This window comes from Drosophila busckii, chromosome 2R (genome assembly GCF_011750605.1).
Source record: "Drosophila busckii strain San Diego stock center, stock number 13000-0081.31 chromosome 2R, ASM1175060v1, whole genome shotgun sequence".
Classification (NCBI taxonomy): Eukaryota; Metazoa; Arthropoda; class Insecta; order Diptera; family Drosophilidae; genus Drosophila; species Drosophila busckii.
In genome coordinates, this window is record NC_046605.1 from 10,896,033 (window position 1) to 10,916,463 (window position 20,431).

At 40.4% G+C, this 20,431-nt stretch overlaps 10 protein-coding genes across 12 annotated transcripts; 5 read left to right on the plus strand and 5 right to left on the minus strand.

Annotated features, from left to right (window-relative positions):
- Nucleotides 1–326: 326 nt before the first annotated feature.
- On the plus strand, nt 327–3,646 carry LOC108595472 (protein lines). Its single transcript, XM_017980722.1, has 2 exons — nt 327–357; nt 603–3,646. Exon 2 carries the CDS (start codon nt 673–675, stop codon nt 3,190–3,192), a length of 2,520 nt encoding a protein of 839 aa, XP_017836211.1. The 5' UTR covers nt 327–357; nt 603–672; the 3' UTR covers nt 3,193–3,646.
- Nucleotides 3,647–3,875: 229 nt separating this feature from the next.
- Nucleotides 3,876–5,906, minus strand: LOC108595686 (CG34219). Of its 2 annotated transcripts, none has more exons than XM_017980968.1 (4): nt 5,233–5,906; nt 5,069–5,156; nt 4,350–4,526; nt 3,876–4,295 (listed from the first exon to the last, which is right to left on the minus strand). In XM_017980968.1, the coding sequence occupies exons 1-4, from the start codon at nt 5,767–5,769 to the stop codon at nt 4,099–4,101; spliced, it is 999 nt and encodes a 332-aa protein (XP_017836457.1). In that variant the 5' UTR covers nt 5,770–5,906; the 3' UTR covers nt 3,876–4,098. The 2 variants fall into 2 exon arrangements, with proteins under 2 accessions (XP_017836457.1, XP_017836456.1); XM_017980967.1 differs by having other exon boundaries at nt 5,069–5,159.
- Nucleotides 5,907–5,963: 57 nt separating this feature from the next.
- On the minus strand, nt 5,964–8,516 carry LOC108597705 (serendipity locus protein alpha). Its single transcript, XM_017984390.1, has 7 exons — nt 8,115–8,516; nt 7,880–8,053; nt 7,500–7,811; nt 7,113–7,437; nt 6,364–7,050; nt 6,206–6,307; nt 5,964–6,144 (listed from the first exon to the last, which is right to left on the minus strand). Exons 1-7 carry the CDS (start codon nt 8,205–8,207, stop codon nt 6,083–6,085), a joined length of 1,755 nt encoding a protein of 584 aa, XP_017839879.1. The 5' UTR covers nt 8,208–8,516; the 3' UTR covers nt 5,964–6,082.
- Nucleotides 8,517–8,524: 8 nt separating this feature from the next.
- On the plus strand, nt 8,525–10,933 carry LOC108597703 (stromal membrane-associated protein 1). The gene is made up of 2 exons (XM_017984389.2): nt 8,525–8,741; nt 9,090–10,933. Exons 1-2 carry the CDS (start codon nt 8,612–8,614, stop codon nt 10,484–10,486), a joined length of 1,527 nt encoding a protein of 508 aa, XP_017839878.1. The 5' UTR covers nt 8,525–8,611; the 3' UTR covers nt 10,487–10,933.
- A 349-nt stretch (nt 10,934–11,282) lies between these two features.
- On the plus strand, nt 11,283–12,668 carry LOC108597301 (protein FAM8A1). Its single transcript, XM_017983780.2, has one exon. It carries the CDS (start codon nt 11,387–11,389, stop codon nt 12,440–12,442), a length of 1,056 nt encoding a protein of 351 aa, XP_017839269.1. The 5' UTR covers nt 11,283–11,386; the 3' UTR covers nt 12,443–12,668.
- Nucleotides 12,669–12,728: 60 nt separating this feature from the next.
- On the minus strand, nt 12,729–14,153 carry LOC108597302 (aminoacyl tRNA synthase complex-interacting multifunctional protein 1). The gene is made up of 3 exons (XM_017983781.2): nt 14,127–14,153; nt 13,701–13,882; nt 12,729–13,645 (listed from the first exon to the last, which is right to left on the minus strand). The coding sequence occupies exons 1-3, from the start codon at nt 14,128–14,130 to the stop codon at nt 12,833–12,835; spliced, it is 999 nt and encodes a 332-aa protein (XP_017839270.1). The 5' UTR covers nt 14,131–14,153; the 3' UTR covers nt 12,729–12,832.
- On the plus strand, nt 14,147–14,979 carry LOC108597304 (transmembrane protein 170A). Of its 2 annotated transcripts, none has more exons than XM_017983783.1 (2): nt 14,147–14,280; nt 14,339–14,979. In XM_017983783.1, the coding sequence occupies exon 2, from the start codon at nt 14,572–14,574 to the stop codon at nt 14,959–14,961; it is 390 nt and encodes a 129-aa protein (XP_017839272.1). In that variant the 5' UTR covers nt 14,147–14,280; nt 14,339–14,571; the 3' UTR covers nt 14,962–14,979. The 2 variants fall into 2 exon arrangements, with proteins under 2 accessions (XP_017839272.1, XP_017839273.1); XM_017983784.1 differs by having other exon boundaries at nt 14,147–14,274.
- Nucleotides 14,980–15,305: 326 nt separating this feature from the next.
- Nucleotides 15,306–16,531, minus strand: LOC108597303 (crossover junction endonuclease EME1). The gene has a single exon (XM_017983782.1). It carries the CDS (start codon nt 16,504–16,506, stop codon nt 15,586–15,588), a length of 921 nt encoding a protein of 306 aa, XP_017839271.1. The 5' UTR covers nt 16,507–16,531; the 3' UTR covers nt 15,306–15,585.
- A 145-nt stretch (nt 16,532–16,676) lies between these two features.
- LOC108595654 (H/ACA ribonucleoprotein complex subunit 3) lies at nt 16,677–17,068 on the plus strand. The gene is made up of 2 exons (XM_017980929.1): nt 16,677–16,799; nt 16,858–17,068. Exons 1-2 carry the CDS (start codon nt 16,746–16,748, stop codon nt 16,996–16,998), a joined length of 195 nt encoding a protein of 64 aa, XP_017836418.1. The 5' UTR covers nt 16,677–16,745; the 3' UTR covers nt 16,999–17,068.
- Nucleotides 17,031–17,864, minus strand: LOC108595653 (transmembrane protein 223). The gene is made up of 2 exons (XM_017980928.2): nt 17,423–17,864; nt 17,031–17,368 (listed from the first exon to the last, which is right to left on the minus strand). The coding sequence occupies exons 1-2, from the start codon at nt 17,820–17,822 to the stop codon at nt 17,076–17,078; spliced, it is 693 nt and encodes a 230-aa protein (XP_017836417.1). The 5' UTR covers nt 17,823–17,864; the 3' UTR covers nt 17,031–17,075.
- Between the last annotated feature and the right edge of the window lie 2,567 nt (nt 17,865–20,431).

Here is a 20,431-nt window from a genome sequence, read left to right on the forward strand (position 1 = left end):
CTCAGTTGTCGTACCGTGCACGATAGCGGCAAGGTGGCAACGCTGCAACACAACAAAGTCGTAACGTGTGTGGCCTACCAACAAAGATGGCGACACGCTCGTTGTAAAGTTGTTTTTTTTTTATTTGTGTTGGCCAGAGAATTTTGTTAAAGTATTAAACAAAATAATGTAAACAAAAAATGCACAGCGCATGTGCAAATCGTAAAGTGCAGCCAAATCCAAAATAAAACACACACAAACATTGCCAGCGCAAAGCAAAGTGAACATGCGTAAGAGAAAGAGCAAGAGCAAAGAGAAGCAACAAGTAGCCAAAAATTAAAACGCGTTGTGTACAAAAATTATGTTTTAAATATAAACGTATGTATCAATAAAAAGCAAGTGGACAGCAACAACTGAACGAGTTTTAGAAAATTTAAGCAATTTAAGCGTTATACACCATTTTTTAAAGCAACGCTGTACACTGCATACGTAACCTTGTGAATCCGCGTAATTCGGTAGCACGGTAGCAGCAGCAACGCTTGGGCTTGTGCAGTTGTTGCTGGCTTGACGCTTAATATTGTTTTCTAAATATAAATTATAAATGTGTTAATGTTAATTTGCAGTGAACGTCAGAGAAAAAACAAGCAATTAAAGAGCAAAGCACGTCAGGCACGTTAGCATTTGCTTTGAATTATGGAAAACAGCACAGGCAGCGGCAGCAGCAACGCCAGTAGCAGCAGCAGCAGCAGCTGTAGCAGCAGCAATGGCTGTGCCGCTACTGCGCCTTCAATGCAACAACACAATGAGCAGCCGCAAACCAAGCGTCAAAAGATTGAGCAGCAAATACGTTTGGTGGGCGACAAGTCGCCACCGGATATACACGAGACGGCGCCCGATGTTATGGATGCCAATGGCAACAATAAACAGCACCATTTATGCTCTTCACTTTCCTCCTCCTGCTCCACACATTCGCTGTGCAGCAACAGCAACAACAATTCACCCACAAATACGCCTGGCAGTTCGCGTGCCGCCAGCTATGCACAGCTACTGGGCGGCGTACAAAGCTTAGTCAACAACAGCTTGCCACAAAGCCAAACCAACGAAGCAGCCAGCAGCGATGAAGTCGATCGCGCGACACAGCTGTCCGAGTTGCTTATAGCCGCACAGCAGGCTCAAAAGGAAAGCACCAAGGTTCAGAGTTCATCAGCCAGCGATGACATGCTGGAGTTTGAGCAATCCCTTACACGCCAGTGTCTATGTGGCGTGTCGGAGCGCACGTTACGCAAACCCTTTCAATCCCACTACTCGCATGACTCGCAGGGACAGAAACGCATTGCCAAGCTGCGTGAATGGCCCACCAACAAACTGCTGCAGTTTCTTTCCAATCTACAACTGCTCTTTGACATCTATTTGAAACAGAACGCCAAGGGCTATATCTGCACGCGTATAATGGATGTCTGCGATGCGTTAATACGCAACGATCACAAGCTGATCGATGAGATTATTGTGCTGGCTGGCTATAATAATGCCTATGTGCAGTTCTTAGCTGGGCGTGTGCTGGCTGCATTTTTGGTCATAGCCAAGCAGCAGCTCAACGATGAATGGCTGCAAAAGATTGTGGATCAGCTGTTCAACTATGAGCGCCTGGACAAGGCGGCGGTGCAGAAAATACACTTTAGCTTAGATATAATCAAACGCATTGTGGAGTGGAAGGATGTGGAACTGCATCCGCTGGATGATGATGCCTATGCAGCGGCCACTGTAGCAGCCGCGGACAGTGCGCCCGCTGCTGAAGCTTCCTTGAGCTATATGCACTTGCCTGTGCAGCAACAGTCGCTGGCTACCAACTACTTTGCGTTGCAATTTCGGGAAGCTACTGACAACGTCGAAGTGGTTGCTGACAGCGAACAGAAGTTCTCCAACAACAGCAGCAGCAGCATACCCGCTAGCTATATGCCCGCCAGTGGTTGCCATGTCGTAGCGCTCAGTGACTCTGAGAGCTTTGATACCACGCACTTGAAGTGCATTACTATACAAAAGTTGGAGCACAAATGGCCAACGCTGGTGCAGCATATGTCGGAGCTAATGGCGCCAGCGCATCAGCAGAGCGCAGAGCACTGTGTGCTAAACTTTCTGCAGCTCTGGGAGAATATTATATCGGTGAAGGCAAATCTTTCCATAGACGAAACGCGCCCCTTCTATGCGCAACTGGACAAATTTGAGCTGCTGCTCAATCACAATTTATCCTGCACGATTTATAAGCAAATGTTGTGTTTGTTTAACGAGGCATTGTGCTATGGCTCCACGCTGGCGCTGCAGGACATGCTGCCCGAGGAGACCTGCAAGCTGGCGCATCAGATTGTCTGTCATGTGCGTAACTTACGCATATTGGAGTCGCTGCCGCGTCGCCAACCAGAGAATATAGTGGGACTTATAGGCTATCATGGTGCGCCGCTGAACTATGCGGCAGGCGAGCTCTCCATGCCGCAGGCAGCTGCGTCTAGCAGCGCTAGCTTGGAGCTTGTGGAAATGGACAAGACTTTGCTGCAGAAAATGGTGCTGCTGGTGCTCAAATCGATAGCGGTGACAGTTAAGGAGATACGCAGCGACTCTTCGGACTCATCCATAGATTCCAGCGACTATGACGCATTTCAGGACATACTGCTGATAGAGCGTTCCATACGCGACGTGCTGAGCAAATTGGAAACGTTTATAAAGCAAACGCTAGAGTTTCATCCGGAATGCCATTTTAGCAAAATTCTCATACACTTGTTTGACGATCAGGATGATCATTTGATAGAGGCCATGGTCTGCACTTTGGATGTCACCTCGGGCATTTCGTTTCGCAACAATGCCTTTCCGGAGCTGCTGGCCATGCTGAATCCCGTCTATACATTCCTGGAGTTTTTGAAAATGACTTCGAATAGCTCGGATCTATTGCTCGATCTGCTGGTGAGCAACGAAACCTGCTTTTTGCTTTATCTGCTGCGTCTGCTCAAATATATACGCATGAACTGGACGATGTTTGTGCACAGCTGTCATAGCTTTGGCCTGGGCAATGCCATGCTGGATGAAGCCATGGGCGTGCTCATACGGCTGCGTCTGCAAATATCAAGATTAGTTTCACGCCAGCTCTATCCGTACGATATATCGCCAGTGCTGCGATTGCTCGAGAGCTGCGAGAGTCTCTATGAGGGCAATGAGCTTAGTTAAAGTAGAATCAACCATATGCAACCACATGCCTTATGCAATTAAAATACGTAATTTATTATTATTTGTTTTAAAATTGAATTAGGGTTTTTTATACATATACATACTATATATTGTAGCTAAAGAAAAAAAACACTAGCACAAAATTGAATACAGAAAAGAAAGCTTGTAGATTTTGTCGCATATTTAGCATTTACTTATGGACTTCTGTTTAACTCTTATCTCAATCTATAATTTAAGTTAAAACCTTGTGCTACAAAGCTAATTGAAAACAATCAAATAACAATCCATTAAATTAGCCTAAGATTGTTTTAAATCTTGCCTTAAGTAGTAGTATTAGCATTTGTTTAAGTACGTTTCTGGTAAATACGGCTCATCTGTGCAATTAATTAAATGCGTGTGTATATTTTAACTTATTTGATTGCATGGGCGTAGTAGTAGTGACTATTTTTTATATAAGAATATATTTAAAAATATTAATAAATTTAATATTTTATGTTTACAATACTTAAAAAATACACCTATTGATTAAAAGCAAAACAAAACTATTTTCAAACACTATAATTTTTTTTTAATTTATAAAGTGATTTTACCACAATGAAGTAGGGTTTGGTTTCTTATCGATGTTAAGGTTATGTCACAGCGTAATTTTTCAATATCTTCTGATTATATTTATAAATTGTAGCTAAAGCAGGAAAAAATTCCTTTAAATTCAAAACCTGATTTTGAATACGAATAAAATTTGGTTCAGCACAGTTTCCGGTACAAACTGACGGTTTGAATTTGGTTTTGAGATGTACAAGCAATTCAGAGTTAAAATTTACAAAATTGTAGTAAAAATGTTTTTCAAAACTTTGTTGGGTTAGCTTGTAAATTCGTTTAAAGAGCTTTAAGCTCGTAATGTTTCGTTTAATGGCGATTTATCATGCGCACTCGACGCTTCAAGTCGGGTGTTAGGCTTGGTGATATAGTACCGCCTATATTCATATCTGCCGAACTGCCCAGACTTATAACTGTATCCCGTCTTTTGAGCGTGGCAGGCACCACTGGCACTGCTTGATAGTTAATGGTGAAGGGCACCGAGCAACGGCGACTTGAGCGTGGTTCTAGATGGATAGAGATTAGAGCTTAGCTTGGAAGTTGATTGAAGCTGCCATTACCGATAATGTTGCTGGCGACTATAGCTGTTGGCTTAACTGGATATGTCCGCTGCGTTTCCACAATCGCAATCTGCTGGCGCAGACCCATTTCACGTCTTATAGCAAAATTATAGCGATCCAGCGATATAGAGCGAGCTTCTGTAAAAACGCTGTGTCTGCTCTGCATAAGTATAAGATCTTCATTTAAAAAAAAAGATATTTTAGTAATATGCACATAGCTGGATAATAGTTTACCAACACACACATAGAAGTTAAATAAAACACAAATTTACATAGCTACTGTTTACTATATAAATTATTGTTGTTGTAGTTCAAAATCAACACAAAAGTGCAGTAAGGAGTTTTATTGTTTTGTATATTTACTTAGTTAATAATACTCAAATAGTTCATAGTAAGATTTTAGGCACACAACACATTTTGTACATTCAAATACAATAATAACACTTAAAATTATACGCCATCTAGAAATTGAATAAGTTGTTTAAAAAAGGAAATTGCATAGTGTGTAAAGTTTTCTAGAAAGTTTAGACAGGATATGTTTCACATTAATAGGGGACAGTGTATAAAATAGTTACAACAAATGCATATAGTATATAGTATAGTATAGGTATATTACAATAAAAAGCTGTCAATCTTATAGATTGTGTTTTGATTTTGTTCCCTAGTATGTTTATTTGTAGAATCCGCTTAAAACTTTGGTAAACTTTTTGCAGAAATACCTTTTGAGGCGCGGCGATCTGCATTCCTTTGATCCTTATGTGCATAGGACTGCAGTGAACAGCGCCGGAGCCGCTTGTCCGCCTTATTCTGCTGTGGTCAGTAAATAAGAAAAAATAAATATATTTATATTGTGCAATAAAGTTGCAAACCAAAGCTTGTTTACCGATTTATAATGCTGATTTATATCAGACGCTGCTTTTAACAACAGATAAATAAATACCAAAGCAAATAGATATATAATGGGCTCAGCTGTATTGACTTTCTTGGTATTATCCTTTTTCTTGGCAACTGCAGCATTCTTGGCTAATTTTGATTGCCTGCCCGGCACACTGCGCTTAGTCAGCAGTTCTCTGTTTTTCTTTACTGAGCTATTATTTTTAGTTGTTCGCTTAGTATCCACCTCGGCGTTATGAAATATTTCTATTTTTTCGCAAGACGTTGCAGTTTCTGTATCAGCTTTGTATGCCAAAAAGTTTTCTTTGTCGACATTTGTTTGGGAAACTGTTGAAGCCGCAACGCCTAGCTCGACATAATGTTGGTAATTGCGCTGCAGACAGGCAAACATTAGAAAAACTGTGCAGAGCGTTGTTAAAATGCCAAACGGCACCACATAATGATTATTGTTATGCGATTTTGTCTTGCACTCGGACGTAGTGTCTTTAGCCTGTGGCTTATTATCAACAGTTGAATCACTTTCCATTTTTTTCCAGCTTTAAGCCAAGTGCATATGTTTATGTGTGTATCTGCGTTGAACTCCTTGGCATTTGGTAAAATCAATAAATGGTTGCGACTTCTTCAATCAATCACATTGATAATACATTAATTTTAGCAAAAACAATTATTAGTTTATACTTTTAATATATTTAAGTAAATGTTTCTTTCGCTTATTGCAAATAATTTTAATCTTTAAAAGATGCTGAGTAAGCAAACACCATTGCTCCTTAATAAATATGCTGTGCACTTGTGCGAGAGTCGTGAGCTGTCGGCTCCAATAGCCGAGAGCAGCAAAAGTTTTACTTGACCTGTTGGCCTGCAGAGAAGCTGTTTGTTAAGCTCGTCAGCTGCTCAAGTATATCTGAAAGCACAAACAATTTAATTAAATGAGTTCATAGTTATTGTTCATATATTAGGCTTACCGCTAATCTCTAAGCTAGCTGAATGACTGCTTATTATACTCGGTTGTTTATGGTTCTCAAAAATGTTTTGGCGCTTGAACATTGCTGTGCGCAAACTTTGCTCTGCAAAATATATATAGTTAATATAATATATTTACAACAGTTACACTCAAACTTACTACGACGTATGCATTCACTTGGCTTTGCCCTAATAAAAGGTTCAGCTTGTGGCATAGACTGCTGAGTAAGGCTTCTATTTCGATGCCTGCGCGTGTCGTACAATATGCTCGATGTTGGCGAAGCAGCTAAGTTTATTAACAGTCCTTCATTCGCACAATTCTCACTTGTTGCTATGGCGTTTGTTGGGGCGGCATCAACTTTCTTTTCAGCTGCAGCCAGGCATCCATGTAGATTACGCAAAGTGCTGCGTAATATTTTGAAACGCTTCAGAATACGTTGAGTTTCAACTTGTGCAGCACACATAAGTATTGCTTTGCATTCGCGCAAAATGGTAACAAACTTTTTCAAGTTTTCCTGAGCTTGTGGTGTGAGTTGCTTTTGATTTACACTTGGCTTGAAGTGCTCAAGTATAATAAATCCCATGAGCGTCAAGTCATCCAACTGAGTTTTATCAAAATGTTTCTCCGCTGCCTCAATGCCTGTTGCTAGAAGCTGCATATAACAGCCCACCATAGCATGGCTGTCTATAATCTGCTGTATGGCGCACTTGAACTTGGACACCTCTTCATTATAATGTTGCTCCAATAGCTCGGAATGTAAGTCGGCAGCATTCGCATACAAAGAAGGTATTAAACTAGTATCCAGATACTCAAACGAGGCAAGGCAGCTGCGCACAAGCGTTTTTACTAACATAAAAATATAGAATAACTTTTTGCCAAATAACATGAAGATCCTTATTTGCACTTACATTTAAGGCTTGGTGCAAAAGCAATTGCAAATACACCAATTTGCGTGGCACGATCCAGATTGACATCGAAATCAGCTATATATTCATCTGCTGTGGCAACATGTTCTGTACGCAATATGTTGCGTATTTTATCCACAGAGATCTTTTGAAAGTCAATAAAGCAGTTGAACACCAAACGCAATAGCGCTTCGTTGATATAAGTCTCAAGTTGAGAAAGTCCGCTCTCCAAAGTCAATGCCTTGAGTTTTTGATTCGCATAATTGCTGTTTCTGCCAGATGAGCACGCTTGACATTCCTCCTGAAACGCACTGCCATCGCGCATTACCTACAAAATAAAAATAAGTTATTGTTATTAAATTTTAATTTGCAATCATCTTCAACTCTTGCCTTTTGACAAAGCGCACTCAAGGCTTTCTTATCCTGCTGCAAGGCTACATTAGCAAACGATAGCGTTTGACCCAATAGCAAATCAATTTGAGTCTTAATTTCCTTGCTTAAGTCAAACAAATTCTCGGCGTGTTGGTTAGTGCTTTCAAAAAAGCTTGTAAATGCCGACAAGCTATCTAGTAACGAATCTAGCAACTGAAAAAAGGACGCGCCCTCCACACAGCTGATCTGGGCAGATGAAGATTCTCCAAAGCAAGCCCACATCCGCTTAAGACAGACCCTGATGCGTTCAATAAAGTGCTGATGGCTGGCCTGTAGAAGCACGATGAGAAATCAATTACATATAACATTGTAAATATGTATGTAAATTTAATACTCACTGATATTCTTAGGCCCGACGCACTTTCGAGGTTGATCGTTTGCTCTAGGTGTCTTATGCAGATTACAATTTGTGTGGAGCATAAGCAAATCATCTCAATATTTTCATAGTCAAATTGCATACCCATATGAATCTGCACGGCATTCGACAGCTTTAAGAACTCTGCACAGAAATCCTGCAAGGAAGCGTAAGTAAACATTAAATTGAAAATGCTGTTCTTATGGCTATAGTTGTACATTTAACCAGTTGATGTCGCTAGTGAAAGAGGGTGCAGTGGTGCTTTCCAGTAAGCGCAGACAGGATTCTGCCTTTACTCTTAACAGATTCATATTTACAAAAATATTTCTATCACTTGTTGCGTCTGCAAACAAAAATACGATGGTTTTAAAATGAGTGGCTTGGCACTCAACAGTCAGGTAGCTCTAAAACGAAGCTGCCAGACTTTTGAAACAACAGCACAGTGTCATCCACTTGCGCACTCCGTATGCCGCTAAATTAACGTACAGACTTGGAAATAAAAAAAAAAACAACATAAAAGAAGCATATTAACGCGATAGTCAGAATTGCAGGCAACGATATATATCGCAGATTGCTTGACACCCCTATATTTACTTGGTATTTTAAAGTAATAAATTTTGGCAGAAAATTCAACAACCCTATAACAAACACACACGCATACATTTTTGTGATCGGTACGTGCAGCAGCAGCAGCGACAAGTGCAAGAAATCAAAAATGAGCACGTCAATCGCAAGCCGTAAGGAAACTGAGCGCACAAAGCTCATGCAGGAGAAATGCCAAACACTTTTGACCCAAATGTTGCGGGATGACGACAATAAGTACTGTGTGGATTGTGATGCCAAGGGTAAGCCTCTATATACATACATATGTATGTATGTACACTGCAGCAGTGTGCATATGTATATGGTTAGTAAGGGAAAGGGAAGAAAGCATAATGAACAACTAACTATACCGCATTAATGGTATTTTTATTCAGAAACAACACACAATGAACCGTAATTAACTTCTTAGATTAATCAATATATACTGTATATGTATAGCTGTGGCTTGCTGAACAATTCTCAAGCATCACTCGCCCGCTTGACAACAAAGCAATGATAAAAACAATCAAACTGTTTATCTTTACATGAGCCTATCTCAGTGCTTGTTGTTGTGTCTCTGTTCAAGTTACTGATTGCCTGTCCATTTATAGGTCCACGCTGGGCGTCATGGAATTTGGGCGTATTTCTTTGCATACGCTGTGCGGGCATTCATCGCAACTTGGGTGTACACATATCGCGCGTGAAGAGCGTCAATTTGGATGCCTGGACACCGGAGCAGGTTATATCGCTGCAGCAGATGGGCAACTCGCGTGCGCGTGCGGTGTATGAAGCGCAACTGCCAGATGGTTTCAGACGTCCACAAACGGATACTGCGCTGGAGAACTTTATACGGGCCAAATACGAACATAAAAAGTATTTGGCACGCGAGTGGGTGCCCCCCTCACCACCCAAGGTGGACTGGGCCAAGGAGATCGATGAGGAACTGGAGCGTCAGAAGCGAAAAAAGAAAACAGCACAAGGCAGCTTGGGCATTAGCAACATTAGCACCAGTGGCAGTGTCGATAAACGCGCCTCCTCCACTACAAGCTCAACGAAAACTGTGCCATTGCCAGCGCCACTGCCTAAGCCAAAGCCCAATCAAGTGGGCGGCTCCAGCCCCAAGACTTCGCAACGTACGCAAAATAACAGTGGTAGCGTCGCCAGTGCCGGCGAAAGTGATCTCTTGGGCTTGTGCTCGCCCACAAAGCCTGTAGCTGCCATTGGTGGTCAGGAACTGCATAACGATAGTTTCAGTAGCTTCTTGAGTGCTAGCAGTAATGTAAGTGCAATTACCACAACCGAAAAAACCAACGGCAGCAATGCTGAGGCCGCAGCTGCAGGCAATCCTAACAATTCTTTGGCACAGCAGGAACAGGACTTTTTCAATCAGAGCACGCTTGTTGGTGGCAGCGACAAGGAACAGTCTGGCAAAATGTCCAAGGACAGCATTTTGGCGCTATACGGCAATGCGCCCACCACACATAATCCACAAATGAATTTTGGCAACTTCACTGGCATGGCCCCGGGCGGCTACATGCATATGCAACAGCAGCAAGTGCCACAGCAGGCGCATCATCATCATCAGCAGTTCATGACGCCTCCAAACTCTGTGAGCATGTACAATGCACCTGTGATGGCGGCACCAAATGCTTTTAGCAATGCGCCAACAGGCACCATGAATTTAGTTGGCGCTGGCGGTGGCTTCGCTGGTTCTCAATTTCCCAATGCTGGCGGCAGTCCGTTTAATACTGCGCAGCCACCGAATCTTATGCAGACAAATCAAAGTCTTCTGAGCGGCATGCAACTGTTTCCACAGACAACGCCACAAGTTCCGCAACAACAGCAGCAGTCTTTGATGGGTCATGGCTTAAATATGATGCAGCCTATGTCAGGTGGTTTGCCTTCAACTGGTTATCCGGCTGCGACTGGTACTACGGCTACGGCATCGGTAACCTCGAACTTAAATCAGCAATTTGGCAACTTAAATATTGGTAATGTTTGGCAATAAATCAAGACTAATTGCATTCCTTTATTTATGCTCCATGCGCTGAGTTTAGTTATACATATACATATATATATATATATTTGTTTTATACGCATAATAACTAACTGTACCTACTTGCCGCCAATCCAGTTTTTGTCTAGAGAAACGTATTATCATATAGATGAATTTGTGTTCTGTTTGTTTATAAGAGCATTGTAAAAACATTATTGTGAAACATTTCAAATACGTGAGGTACGAGCTCAGGTGGCTTGTGTCGTACGAAATTTGTCCAATTGCATACGTATTAACTAAACGCAACTAATAAACAACACATACACAGACACACTTAACTAATAATGCAATTTGTCATATATATATATATATACTTAAGTTCTTTTGAACGTTTTGTTAAACATTTTACACATATGGATAATAATACTGGGAGCGGCGTAAGAAAATATTTGGCAAGTGTACTTTTAAGTTATGCTAGTTTTACATACAAAATGTATGTATTTTTAAGTGAATACATTTTTAATAAATAAATAAATATTCCAAACGTGCTCGAGAAAATGTTTAAGATGATGAAAGTTTAAATTTTATTTAAAAATTGTAACGTGTTTTATACTATCGCTGACTACAGGGCTGCAAGCTTGCCCTTTAGCCAGTACTGTCATTTGTGCTTTATATTTGTAGCTATTTTCAGCTTGATTTCTTATTGAATCTAACTTATTTGCACGGTCAAACCCGCGCAGCACTGGCTGTCAGCATCACTATTTATATCGTTGCAACACTGTATATCGCGATAAAAACATCGATTATATCAACAACCCTAATCCCCTAACACGTCAACCTAAACAATCAAGTAAAAAAATATAAACTAAATAACAATAGCCCATTTAAATATACTGCCTAAGCATTCCAAGCATGGGCGACAAGGACACCAGCGAAGTGGCTACGCCGCAAGCAGCTAGCGAAGTGAAAGAACGCAAGCCATATGCGATAAACAAGGAACTGTCGACAAAAGAGGCGTATTTCGCCAGCCTGGAGGAATGGGCAAAACAGGCAGCATTGATACAAATGTTTCCCAACTATTTCATGGCCAACTACAGTTACCCCCAGATGCTACAATCGCAATTCCCATTCCCAGCGCCTGGCATTAATCCACTGCTTACAAATCGACAAACTACGCCACAGCTACAGCAACAGCCGCAGCCTCAGCCACAGCAACTGCCTCTTCCTGGACAGGGCAATGCTGCAGCTGCACAACCTAATTTCAATCGCTTTCGCGTGCTTGATGAAGTACAGCAACAGGAGATTATACAGCGTGTCGGTGGCACTGAAGTGGTAGTAGCGCCGTTTTGGAAGCGCGCTGTTGCCGAGGCCATCGATATGGTTATTTTATTTATATTAAAAATTATTGTCACATTCTCACTTTTCCACGTATTCGATTTGGCCTTCGACAAGGATGTGGTGCGCAAGACATTAGACGAAGACGACATCTTCAACTTTTTGGACATTTCAATGGACTTTTTGACGCTCTCCTCAGACCTGCTGCTCATTGAACTAGTCACAAAGCTAATTGTCTGCTTATACGAATGCCTCTGGACTGTATTTTACCATGGCGCCACGCCTGGCAAATCACTGATGAAGATACGCATCGTCTATGTGGAAGCGGTGGTTCCTTTACAGCCACCCGTCATGCCGCAGTTTGTTTTCCAACCGCAACGTGAGCCGCTACGTGCCGTGCTCTATCCAGCAGAGACGCCCGGCTTTATTCGAGCGCTGATGCGTGCGTTTGCCAAGAATCTGGTCATGACTTTACTATTCCCCATATGCGTGGTGATGATATTCTTTAAAAACAATTGCACAGTGTACGACATAATAACCAAGACAATTGTAGTCGAGGCGAATTCAAATCGACTTCCAGCCGCTGGTGCAGTTCCACAACCGCAGGCGCAGGTACGCCCACATCAACATTAGTCAGTTGGTTATGGGTTGTAGCCAGTTTATGCCAAATTTTGTAGGGTATGGCAGTACTCATTTAAATTTATTGTTAATGTTGAAATTAAAGGTGATGCACATCTAATTAACAGTTTCATTTGACCAAGTACATTTTGCCATGTATAACTTGATTGTTTAGTTTTTTTTTCGAGCACAATACTACATTTAAAATGGCACCAATATCGTTAAACTATTATTGCTGTTAAGTGAAATAAAAAGATCAACTAATTTAACAAGCGCTGAGCGCAAATATCATTATTGCTCTTAGACTAATGAAGTGAATTTCATAATTATCGTTGAGGTCGAATAATATTTGTAATTCAAATCGTAGTTGAGCGCAACCAGTTGCATTTATTAGTATTTACAGAATTATTTAACGTTCACATTCTTTAGAGTTTGGGCTACCACATTGCCTTTGCCGGGTACATGCAGTGCTGCGCCTTTGTAGCAAGCTACGAGCTCAGCATTTGTTAATAAGTCAGGCGCACAGGTTTCAAAGATTTTCTTCTTGGGATTCAGTTGAGCATCTGGCTGACGTACGTAACCCTCGCAGTGAACCAAGTCACCAGGCACAGCGCCCGCTGGTGGACTAAGCACTTCCACTTTTTCCGGAGTAGATGCACACATGACCATAGCCTCGGAGGTAACGCCGCGCATCTTGGCGGGCTTCAGATTACAGAGCACAACTACCATGCGATTCTGCATTTCTTCCAATGGCACAAATTTCACCAAGCCCGAGACAACAGTGCGTGGTGCTGCCTCGCCGCAGTCAATCTTCTCCAGATACAAACTGTCTGCATCTGGGTGGCGTCCCACCTCTACTATTTTGCCGACACGCATATCCAAACGGCCGACATCAACAGGTGCTTCAGCTGCAGCAGCTGGTTTCTCAGCAGCAGCTTTCTTTTCCTTAACTTTCTTCTCTTTAGGCGCTACTGTTGTAGTTGGTTTTGCAGCTGCAGCTTCCTTTGTGTTGCTTGCTGATGTGTCAGCTGCAGTAGCTCCAGTAGTTGTTGTGCAGAAACTACGCTGTCCTGGCACAGGTATTTGTTTCTTTCCATTGCGTACCTCGAGGGCAACAAGTTTTGCCAGCGCAGCTTCCACTTGCTTGGTCAGTGCAGCGTTCTCTGCAATCAGCTTTTGTTTTTCTCGCTTTATAAGCTCTTCTTGTATGCCGGCCATCTAAAAAGATTTTGCTTTTGTATTTATACACACTTTTTATACACGGAAATAATACCTCGGCCTTGATGGACTCCACCAGCATCTCTGCGCGCTTATTGTTTTCCACAATTTGCTGAAAGGCAGACATTTTAAAGCTTTTTGTTACACTACTTTCAGTTAAATTTAGTGCAAATCTGCATGTGGCTCGCAACATTGATATTATTGTTAGTGATGGGAAAATCGTAAGTTCCTGCAGGGCTGCCAACAACCAATAAGAAAAATTAGCTAAATGGACTTTATTTTTTAAATCAAGCTGTTTTTAAACAACCAATAAAAACATGCTATATATTATTTTGTAATAGTTGAGTTCAAGACTCAGTATATGTCCAATTAATTTAAAAACTCTGTTATAAATTTAAAAAAAAATCTTCACTATCGCTGCTTAGCATATCTATTGAATAGCGATAGGCTAAATATATGTAACTAAAATAAGCATCGATACCCATCGTAGTAGATAATTAAACAAAAACAAAGCGAATAACTTGTGAGCAAGCAGCAGTCAAACAAAATAATATAAAATAAATGTGGCAGCAGCTTGCACATAATAAAAAGACTGTGGAAATTGTTGTCGCATGTGTACATATACGTCTGTGAGTGTGAGTAATGCAAATGTCAAAAGGTCAGCAAGCATTACATTTTGTTTTGTTTTTACAGGTTCACGTAGATTCTAGTTTAACAATGAGCAGTGCACCATTGCTGCGCACCAGACAGGGAGTCGCTGTATCTGTCAGCCACACCTAAAGAATCGGCGATAGCAACAATTACACTAGCTACTGACCAACAAACCTAAGCAACGGAAAAGCAATAATTAGCATAGAAAACCGTACCATATAACTGCGTACTTCCGTAAACTGTAACCATTTGCCTCGACGCTTACACTTGTGATCATGTTTTCCGGATCATACGACACATATGAGCTAGACAACATTGTGGATGTTGTAGGACTGCGCTCACAGGCCATTAACACGTTCCGTGAAATGTGGTATCATGTGTTTCTATGGGCACTCTTCTCATCCATCATCATACACACTTGTGCCGCGCTGGTGGCGTTTGTGACGCTGCGCAAACATAAATTCGGGCGCTTTTTCTCTATCCTAATCCTGGTCATGGGATTTCTATCGCCAGCTGCTAGTGGCATCATCAGCAGTGCCGTTATTGCCTTTGTGCATCGCGCTTCCAGCCTACCCATGTCCCCGATATACGCCATGATCTGGGGCCTAGGCCAAACCACATTCTCGGCTTGTTTTGGGTTCACACGCATTCTGGCCACGCTGTAGACTTGTCACAGACTGATTGTGAGTTTAAATTTACACACCATTCTTATAGATACTACAAATATATTCTAAAAACATACACTTTTGTCATCTGTTTGGCAATAAGCTGCAAAAGTTTTCTAATTACAAACAAATATATTTTATTCACTTAGAGCTCTTCTACAGTTATCATAGTTTGTAAGTTCAATAATAATTTATAAGATCAGCTACAAATTTCATACGAATACTTAAATTAGAATATATTTGCCAAGTTCATAAGCTATCAACCAAAATACTATTTCAGGTGTAAAGTCATTTCAACTACGTACTAATTCTAAACTAATATTATTATTAAATTTATAGAGACAACGGTATAAAAATATTGTGATTTTAAATATAATAACGACGTTCAGAACACGATCAATTTAACTGTTCAGTAGCTCATCGTTCATGAAATTAAATGACCAACAGAATAGGATTACCGATGGATATAATCGTCACGAACGACGGAGTAGCTGACCCATTGAACTAAATCACTGGTACACCAGTCAAAAATGGCCGACTGAACTGAACTTATTAATCAAATTGAAATAGCAATTTAAATGAATTAACGATCAATTGTAAATGTAAAACCGAATAAAACAAGAACTATATGAGCGTATTTGGATCCCTGGCGTTATATAGATTATACAGTTTGCTGCTGAGCACATTGCCAATGCGTCGTTCCGTTTGCAAGGGAGCTGGACCATTGCTGCGTTTAATCTTCACATCCGCAAGCTTCTGTACGGCGTCGGGATCGTTTTCAAAGTGCTCTAGCATACGCTTGGGGCAAGGATACTGACCTATAATTGACTCTGCCACCTCTAAAGTGACCAGTGGCAATCTATTCAAATGCTGCTGCCAAAGTCGTCCATATCCATTGCCCTGTTCTACACGCACGCACTGCTTGTTATCATTGGCCAGGTACTTTTTGAAGCTACCAAGTATCTCCTGACGCTGCTGTTTGTAAGGCATCTCTGCAATCGCCTTAGTATACCGTTGCAGCAGTGCCAACAGCTCCTGAGTATGTGGTGGACGCAGTTGCTCGATATGCAAGCCAGAAAGTTGCAGCTCAATCAGCGCAGTGTCCACGCTGCCCTTGGCACGCTGTTTGCTTTGATGCAAGCGTGGTACTGCTATAACGTATCTTGAGTTAGGCTGCGGAAAGGCAGTCTGCAGCTGGGAGCCGATGCATGTTAAGCTTTGATCTTTTAATGCGTGTTGAAACTCTGCCTCTGAATAAACTTTTAAGATTTGCCCTTCCAAGCGCCAGGCATCCTCCAAACCGTTTCCAATAGTAGACAGCGTTTGTTGTCCTACATTGCGCTCCCAGATTATACAGTTGCTCACTGGCAGGCTGCGCAGATCATATTTCAAATCCGTTGAACTTAATTGCTGCAGAAGCTCAGAGTTTTTACGCAGGGCTACGTCCAAAATGACCCGCACATACTTTTGGCATTCACCGGGCTTGATGCGCTTCTGCTGCTCCTTTACTGCCTGCTTAAGCAGCTTATCCGCTTTACTTGACATAATTTAATTTCATTTATTTTATTTACGCGGCTAGCAAACGCTGTTGGACTATCGTCATTTTATGTTATCGACAACAATTATGGTTTTGTCGAAGCTCGATATACCATCGATAGTTTGCCTCTAAATATATTAATCTTTATTTCGATTACGCCAACTATCGATTATCTGCCACCTCTACTGATTGCACGCCACACGTGTTTATATTTCTCTTACAATAAAATATAAATTCCTTGCTTAAAATGTATCTTATGTACACTATGAACGAAAATGGCGAACGCGTCTACACTCTGAAGGTGAGTTCTGTTTGATCAATTTCATAATGGAAAATACATTCGGGTTTGTTTCCTACAGAAACGCACTGAGGATGGCCGTCCAACATTGTCGGCACATCCAGCACGCTTCTCTCCAGAGGACAAGTACTCGCGTCAACGCATAACCATTAAGAAGCGCTTTGGACTATTGCTGACACAGAAGCCAGAGCCCGTCTATTAAAGCAGAACATAGGATTTTATAAGTTACATGTGTATTTACAAATTACAAGTAAAAATATATAATAAGTAAACAAGATCTTAAATGCGACGCTTTAATCCAGCTGTGTGGTCAAATAATTGTTGATTACGGAACTCGCCGCGCATGTCCAACACGTAGTATAAAGTCTTTCCCTTCACTTTAATGGGCAGTTGTACTCTGGCGAGCTCTCGAGATTCCTCGGCAGAGATGCACTTGAGAGGTACAGTAATGATACGATTGCGATTAAATGGTCCATAAGTGACAAAGGATACACTTTGGCCACCCTTGCGTAAAATTAGAAAACGCACAGACCGCAGGGTAAACATCCAAACCGCAAAGAGAATGCCATATCCTAAAAATATACTTTTTAACAAAGGAATCTCTTGGTCATTTGATAACGACTCACCTATTAAAAAGCTGCATGCGGTAATGCCATTCTTATACTTGTTTTCGCCCAAATTAATGCGTTGATACCATTTTAGTTCCTCGCCTGGCTTTTCAGCCACAGGCGCATCTCTCAGTGTCGTAAAGGCAAAGTGCGAAAGATAAGTCCAAAATACGAACTGACAGACTCCAAAAACGTTGAGCATCTTGTAAAATTTGGGATTTTCATACTTGAACAGCACTACATCCTTGGTCACATTAGTGTTTACATCGAGTGCTCGTTTGGGGACGGTGGCTGAGATTGTTCTGGCTGGTGTAAAATTCGCGAGTTTAACAGGCACCGCTAAGCGAAAGCTTTGCAATGTGTGTCGCTTAAATAAATTGACGCCCTGCCTTAGCGCAAAATTTAACAAATTGCTCATGTTTAATTTACTACTTTTGTTTATTGCATTTATTATAAAACAAATCTAACCTGCAAGCCGAACAGCTGTTATTGTTTTGGTTAGCTTAGCAGCGCTCAAATTGGCACTGTAAACACTCATGCAAACGAGCAATGCTTCGACTTGCATGACAGACTGTCCATATTCGTTTCTCGCTTGCACCAGCAGTGAAATTATATTGCTGCTCTACTTGCACGTTGTATTTATAATTTGATAATAGAGCTGTTCATCGTAGTTCAATTGAAGGGAAAATTCAGCCGCACTGCAGATCGTTATATTTAAAATGAGAAATAAGCAATTAAATAACTAAACAAAGGAAATGGGCAAATATAATAATAAGTGGTAAGTAAACGATAGAATAACTAAAATAAATGAAAAAAATTTAGGATAATTGGACTAATTAAAACTGCTGAACAAGTGAACGATAGGACTGCGCAAAACTCAATCGAACTTATTGTGAACGATCCGATACAACTCTAGTTCGATGTTGCATCTACCTTACAGTGGTCTGAATATCAAATGAAAAATATACTATTGTACTTGGTCTTCGTTTGTTGTGCCAGTTTGTGCGGTGTAAACAAATTAGAAAAAATCCGTTTAAAATATTTAAAAAAACGTATTATATATAAAACCCGACTGTTAAACTCACAAAGATACGAGCTAACATACAATTATTGTTCAGTAAGTAAAATAAAATGAATTAAAACTAAACAAAATATGTTTCTGCATGTCTGCATGTGTGTAACTCGGTATACTTATTGGTATATATGTATCATAAACATTGTTTATATGGTGCGAACAGTAATGCTTAAGTTAACTGACATAAGCCTTTTTCAATTTCTAAGTTAAACACATGGGCTCTGCTTTAGATACATATTAAGCTGTTTTAGATATTTTAGGGTTGTCACGTAGTTGCAATGCATCTTTAATAAATAAATATGTACAAAAAAGATATTAAATATGTGTGCAACGAAAACAAGACAATGTGCTTTATCTCGCAGTGTAAAGCTACTGCAGCTAATAATGTATATTAGGTAATAAGCAAATACTAGTTGGTGGCATGGCAACCCTGCAAATTAGCAAAATCAAAACCATAATGCATATGTATACCGCTATATATCTGCATTTACATATATATTGCATGCCATTACTTTTAATCAAAACCTTGGCAGCCCTAAAACATACAAATCTGCAACGATGAAACTAAATTGTTGCCAGTTTGCTTTTTATATTTGATTTTGCCATGCGGCAAGTTTAAGGCATTTTCATAGTACGTAGTTATGATCATTTAAGAAATTGCTAGTTCCTTTTCTAAAACGTCATTTGGGATCTAACAGCTCGTAATGCTTTCCGAAATATGGATGTTTTTCTACATAACCTCACTTTGCATTAAAATCGATACGTAACCTAAAAAGAATGTGAATACGCTGCACAATAAATGTACGCATACCTTGTTATACACACCGACACATACACACACATTGGCAATTAAGCAGATTGCAGTGTGTGTGTGTGTGTGTGTGTGTGTGTGCGAGAGCGAAACAGATATAATAGACAAACGTAACTCCCAAACTGGTCCAAATATGTACCTTATGTATAACATAAGTGCATATTTGTAATATGGACGACACATTTTTCGGGAAACATATTAATTTAATTTATTTTTGCCTCTTAGTTAAAAGCGCAAACATTCATACATATGTACATACATGTACATGTACATCAATGCATACATGCATACATACATATGTATGTATCTATAATGTGAAAACTAAAACCAATTTTTGGGACGACGGGAGGTAGGAAGAGAAGAGGAACAGCATCATAAATACGTATAGTATCTGCCCATATTTACATGTTTATGTACATATGTATGTACATAGATAATGTACATTATGTATGTTTATATACATACATATTTGGATTTAATGGTATTTAGAACTATTATAGTTCCGAAATAAAGCCCAAGTACAAGACCAGTTTTTCCAAATTCATAATACAACTTCGGTCGACGCCTCAATTTTTGTTTGCTTCTGTTTTAGTTGTTGCTTTTCACTCTGCTGCTGTATCTTTCGGTACGCGGGCATGGTACGACAACCAGCGACTTTCGTCAGTCGGTGTTCGGCGCAACGTTGTTTGGCGCTATAGCAAACTTTTTTTTTTATTTATTTACATGGATACATATAGAAGCTTGTCTGTGTTCGTGCAGTGCAAATGTAGGTATACATATTTTTAACTTGCGCTCTCTCTCTCACTCGCACGCTCTCTTGTTGATTCTTGTCTTGCTCTCCCCCCTCTCCGAAGTTCTAGAACTGATAGCAAACCGGTATCCTGTCAAAGGTCCTAGGCAGTTTAAATCCTAAATTGTAGATCTTGTTGCCATTATGCACAATTGGCACCTCAGCTCAACCTACTACTCTCACCGCTGACCCCATCTCTTTGTTCATTTAAATGCGCTTTTATTTGGTTTTGTGTATTTTAGTTTATAACGGATAAAACACACAAACTTTTACTTTTACTTTTACTTGTGCATTCCCGTTTATTCGTTTAAGTACATATTTTTTTATATATTTTAATATATTCCTTAGTCC

What these genes read in the sequence shown, in the direction of transcription:
- LOC108597301 (XM_017983780.2), top strand. Translation starts at nt 11,387, where the DNA reads ATGGGCGACAAGGACACCAGCGAAGTGGCTACGCCGCAAGCAGCTAGC.
- LOC108595654 (XM_017980929.1), top strand. Translation starts at nt 16,746, where the DNA reads ATGTATCTTATGTACACTATGAACGAAAATGGCGAACGCGTCTACACT. An exon ending in AACGCGTCTACACTCTGAAG is followed by an intron (nt 16,800 to 16,857) that starts GTGAGTTCTGTT and finishes TGTTTCCTACAG; the next exon opens with AAACGCACTGAGGATGGCCG.
- LOC108595686 (XM_017980967.1), bottom strand. Translation starts at nt 5,769, where the DNA reads ATGGAAAGTGATTCAACTGTTGATAATAAGCCACAGGCTAAAGACACT. An exon ending in TAAATCAGCATTATAAATCG is followed by an intron (nt 5,160 to 5,232) that starts GTAAACAAGCTT and finishes TACTGACCACAG; the next exon opens with CAGAATAAGGCGGACAAGCG. An exon ending in AGTCGCCAGCAACATTATCG is followed by an intron (nt 4,296 to 4,349) that starts GTAATGGCAGCT and finishes CTATCCATCTAG; the next exon opens with AACCACGCTCAAGTCGCCGT.
- LOC108597304 (XM_017983783.1), top strand. Translation starts at nt 14,572, where the DNA reads ATGTTTTCCGGATCATACGACACATATGAGCTAGACAACATTGTGGAT.
- LOC108595653 (XM_017980928.2), bottom strand. Translation starts at nt 17,822, where the DNA reads ATGAGCAATTTGTTAAATTTTGCGCTAAGGCAGGGCGTCAATTTATTT. An exon ending in CGCATGCAGCTTTTTAATAG is followed by an intron (nt 17,369 to 17,422) that starts GTGAGTCGTTAT and finishes GTATATTTTTAG; the next exon opens with GATATGGCATTCTCTTTGCG.
- LOC108597302 (XM_017983781.2), bottom strand. An exon ending in TGGAGTCCATCAAGGCCGAG is followed by an intron (nt 13,646 to 13,700) that starts GTATTATTTCCG and finishes AAATCTTTTTAG; the next exon opens with ATGGCCGGCATACAAGAAGA.
- LOC108595472 (XM_017980722.1), top strand. Translation starts at nt 673, where the DNA reads ATGGAAAACAGCACAGGCAGCGGCAGCAGCAACGCCAGTAGCAGCAGC.
- LOC108597705 (XM_017984390.1), bottom strand. Translation starts at nt 8,207, where the DNA reads ATGAATCTGTTAAGAGTAAAGGCAGAATCCTGTCTGCGCTTACTGGAA. An exon ending in TGAGTGCGCTTTGTCAAAAG is followed by an intron (nt 7,438 to 7,499) that starts GCAAGAGTTGAA and finishes TTTATTTTGTAG; the next exon opens with GTAATGCGCGATGGCAGTGC. An exon ending in AAGTGAATGCATACGTCGTA is followed by an intron (nt 6,308 to 6,363) that starts GTAAGTTTGAGT and finishes TATATTTTGCAG; the next exon opens with AGCAAAGTTTGCGCACAGCA.
- LOC108597703 (XM_017984389.2), top strand. Translation starts at nt 8,612, where the DNA reads ATGAGCACGTCAATCGCAAGCCGTAAGGAAACTGAGCGCACAAAGCTC. An exon ending in TGTGGATTGTGATGCCAAGG is followed by an intron (nt 8,742 to 9,089) that starts GTAAGCCTCTAT and finishes GTCCATTTATAG; the next exon opens with GTCCACGCTGGGCGTCATGG.
- LOC108597303 (XM_017983782.1), bottom strand. Translation starts at nt 16,506, where the DNA reads ATGTCAAGTAAAGCGGATAAGCTGCTTAAGCAGGCAGTAAAGGAGCAG.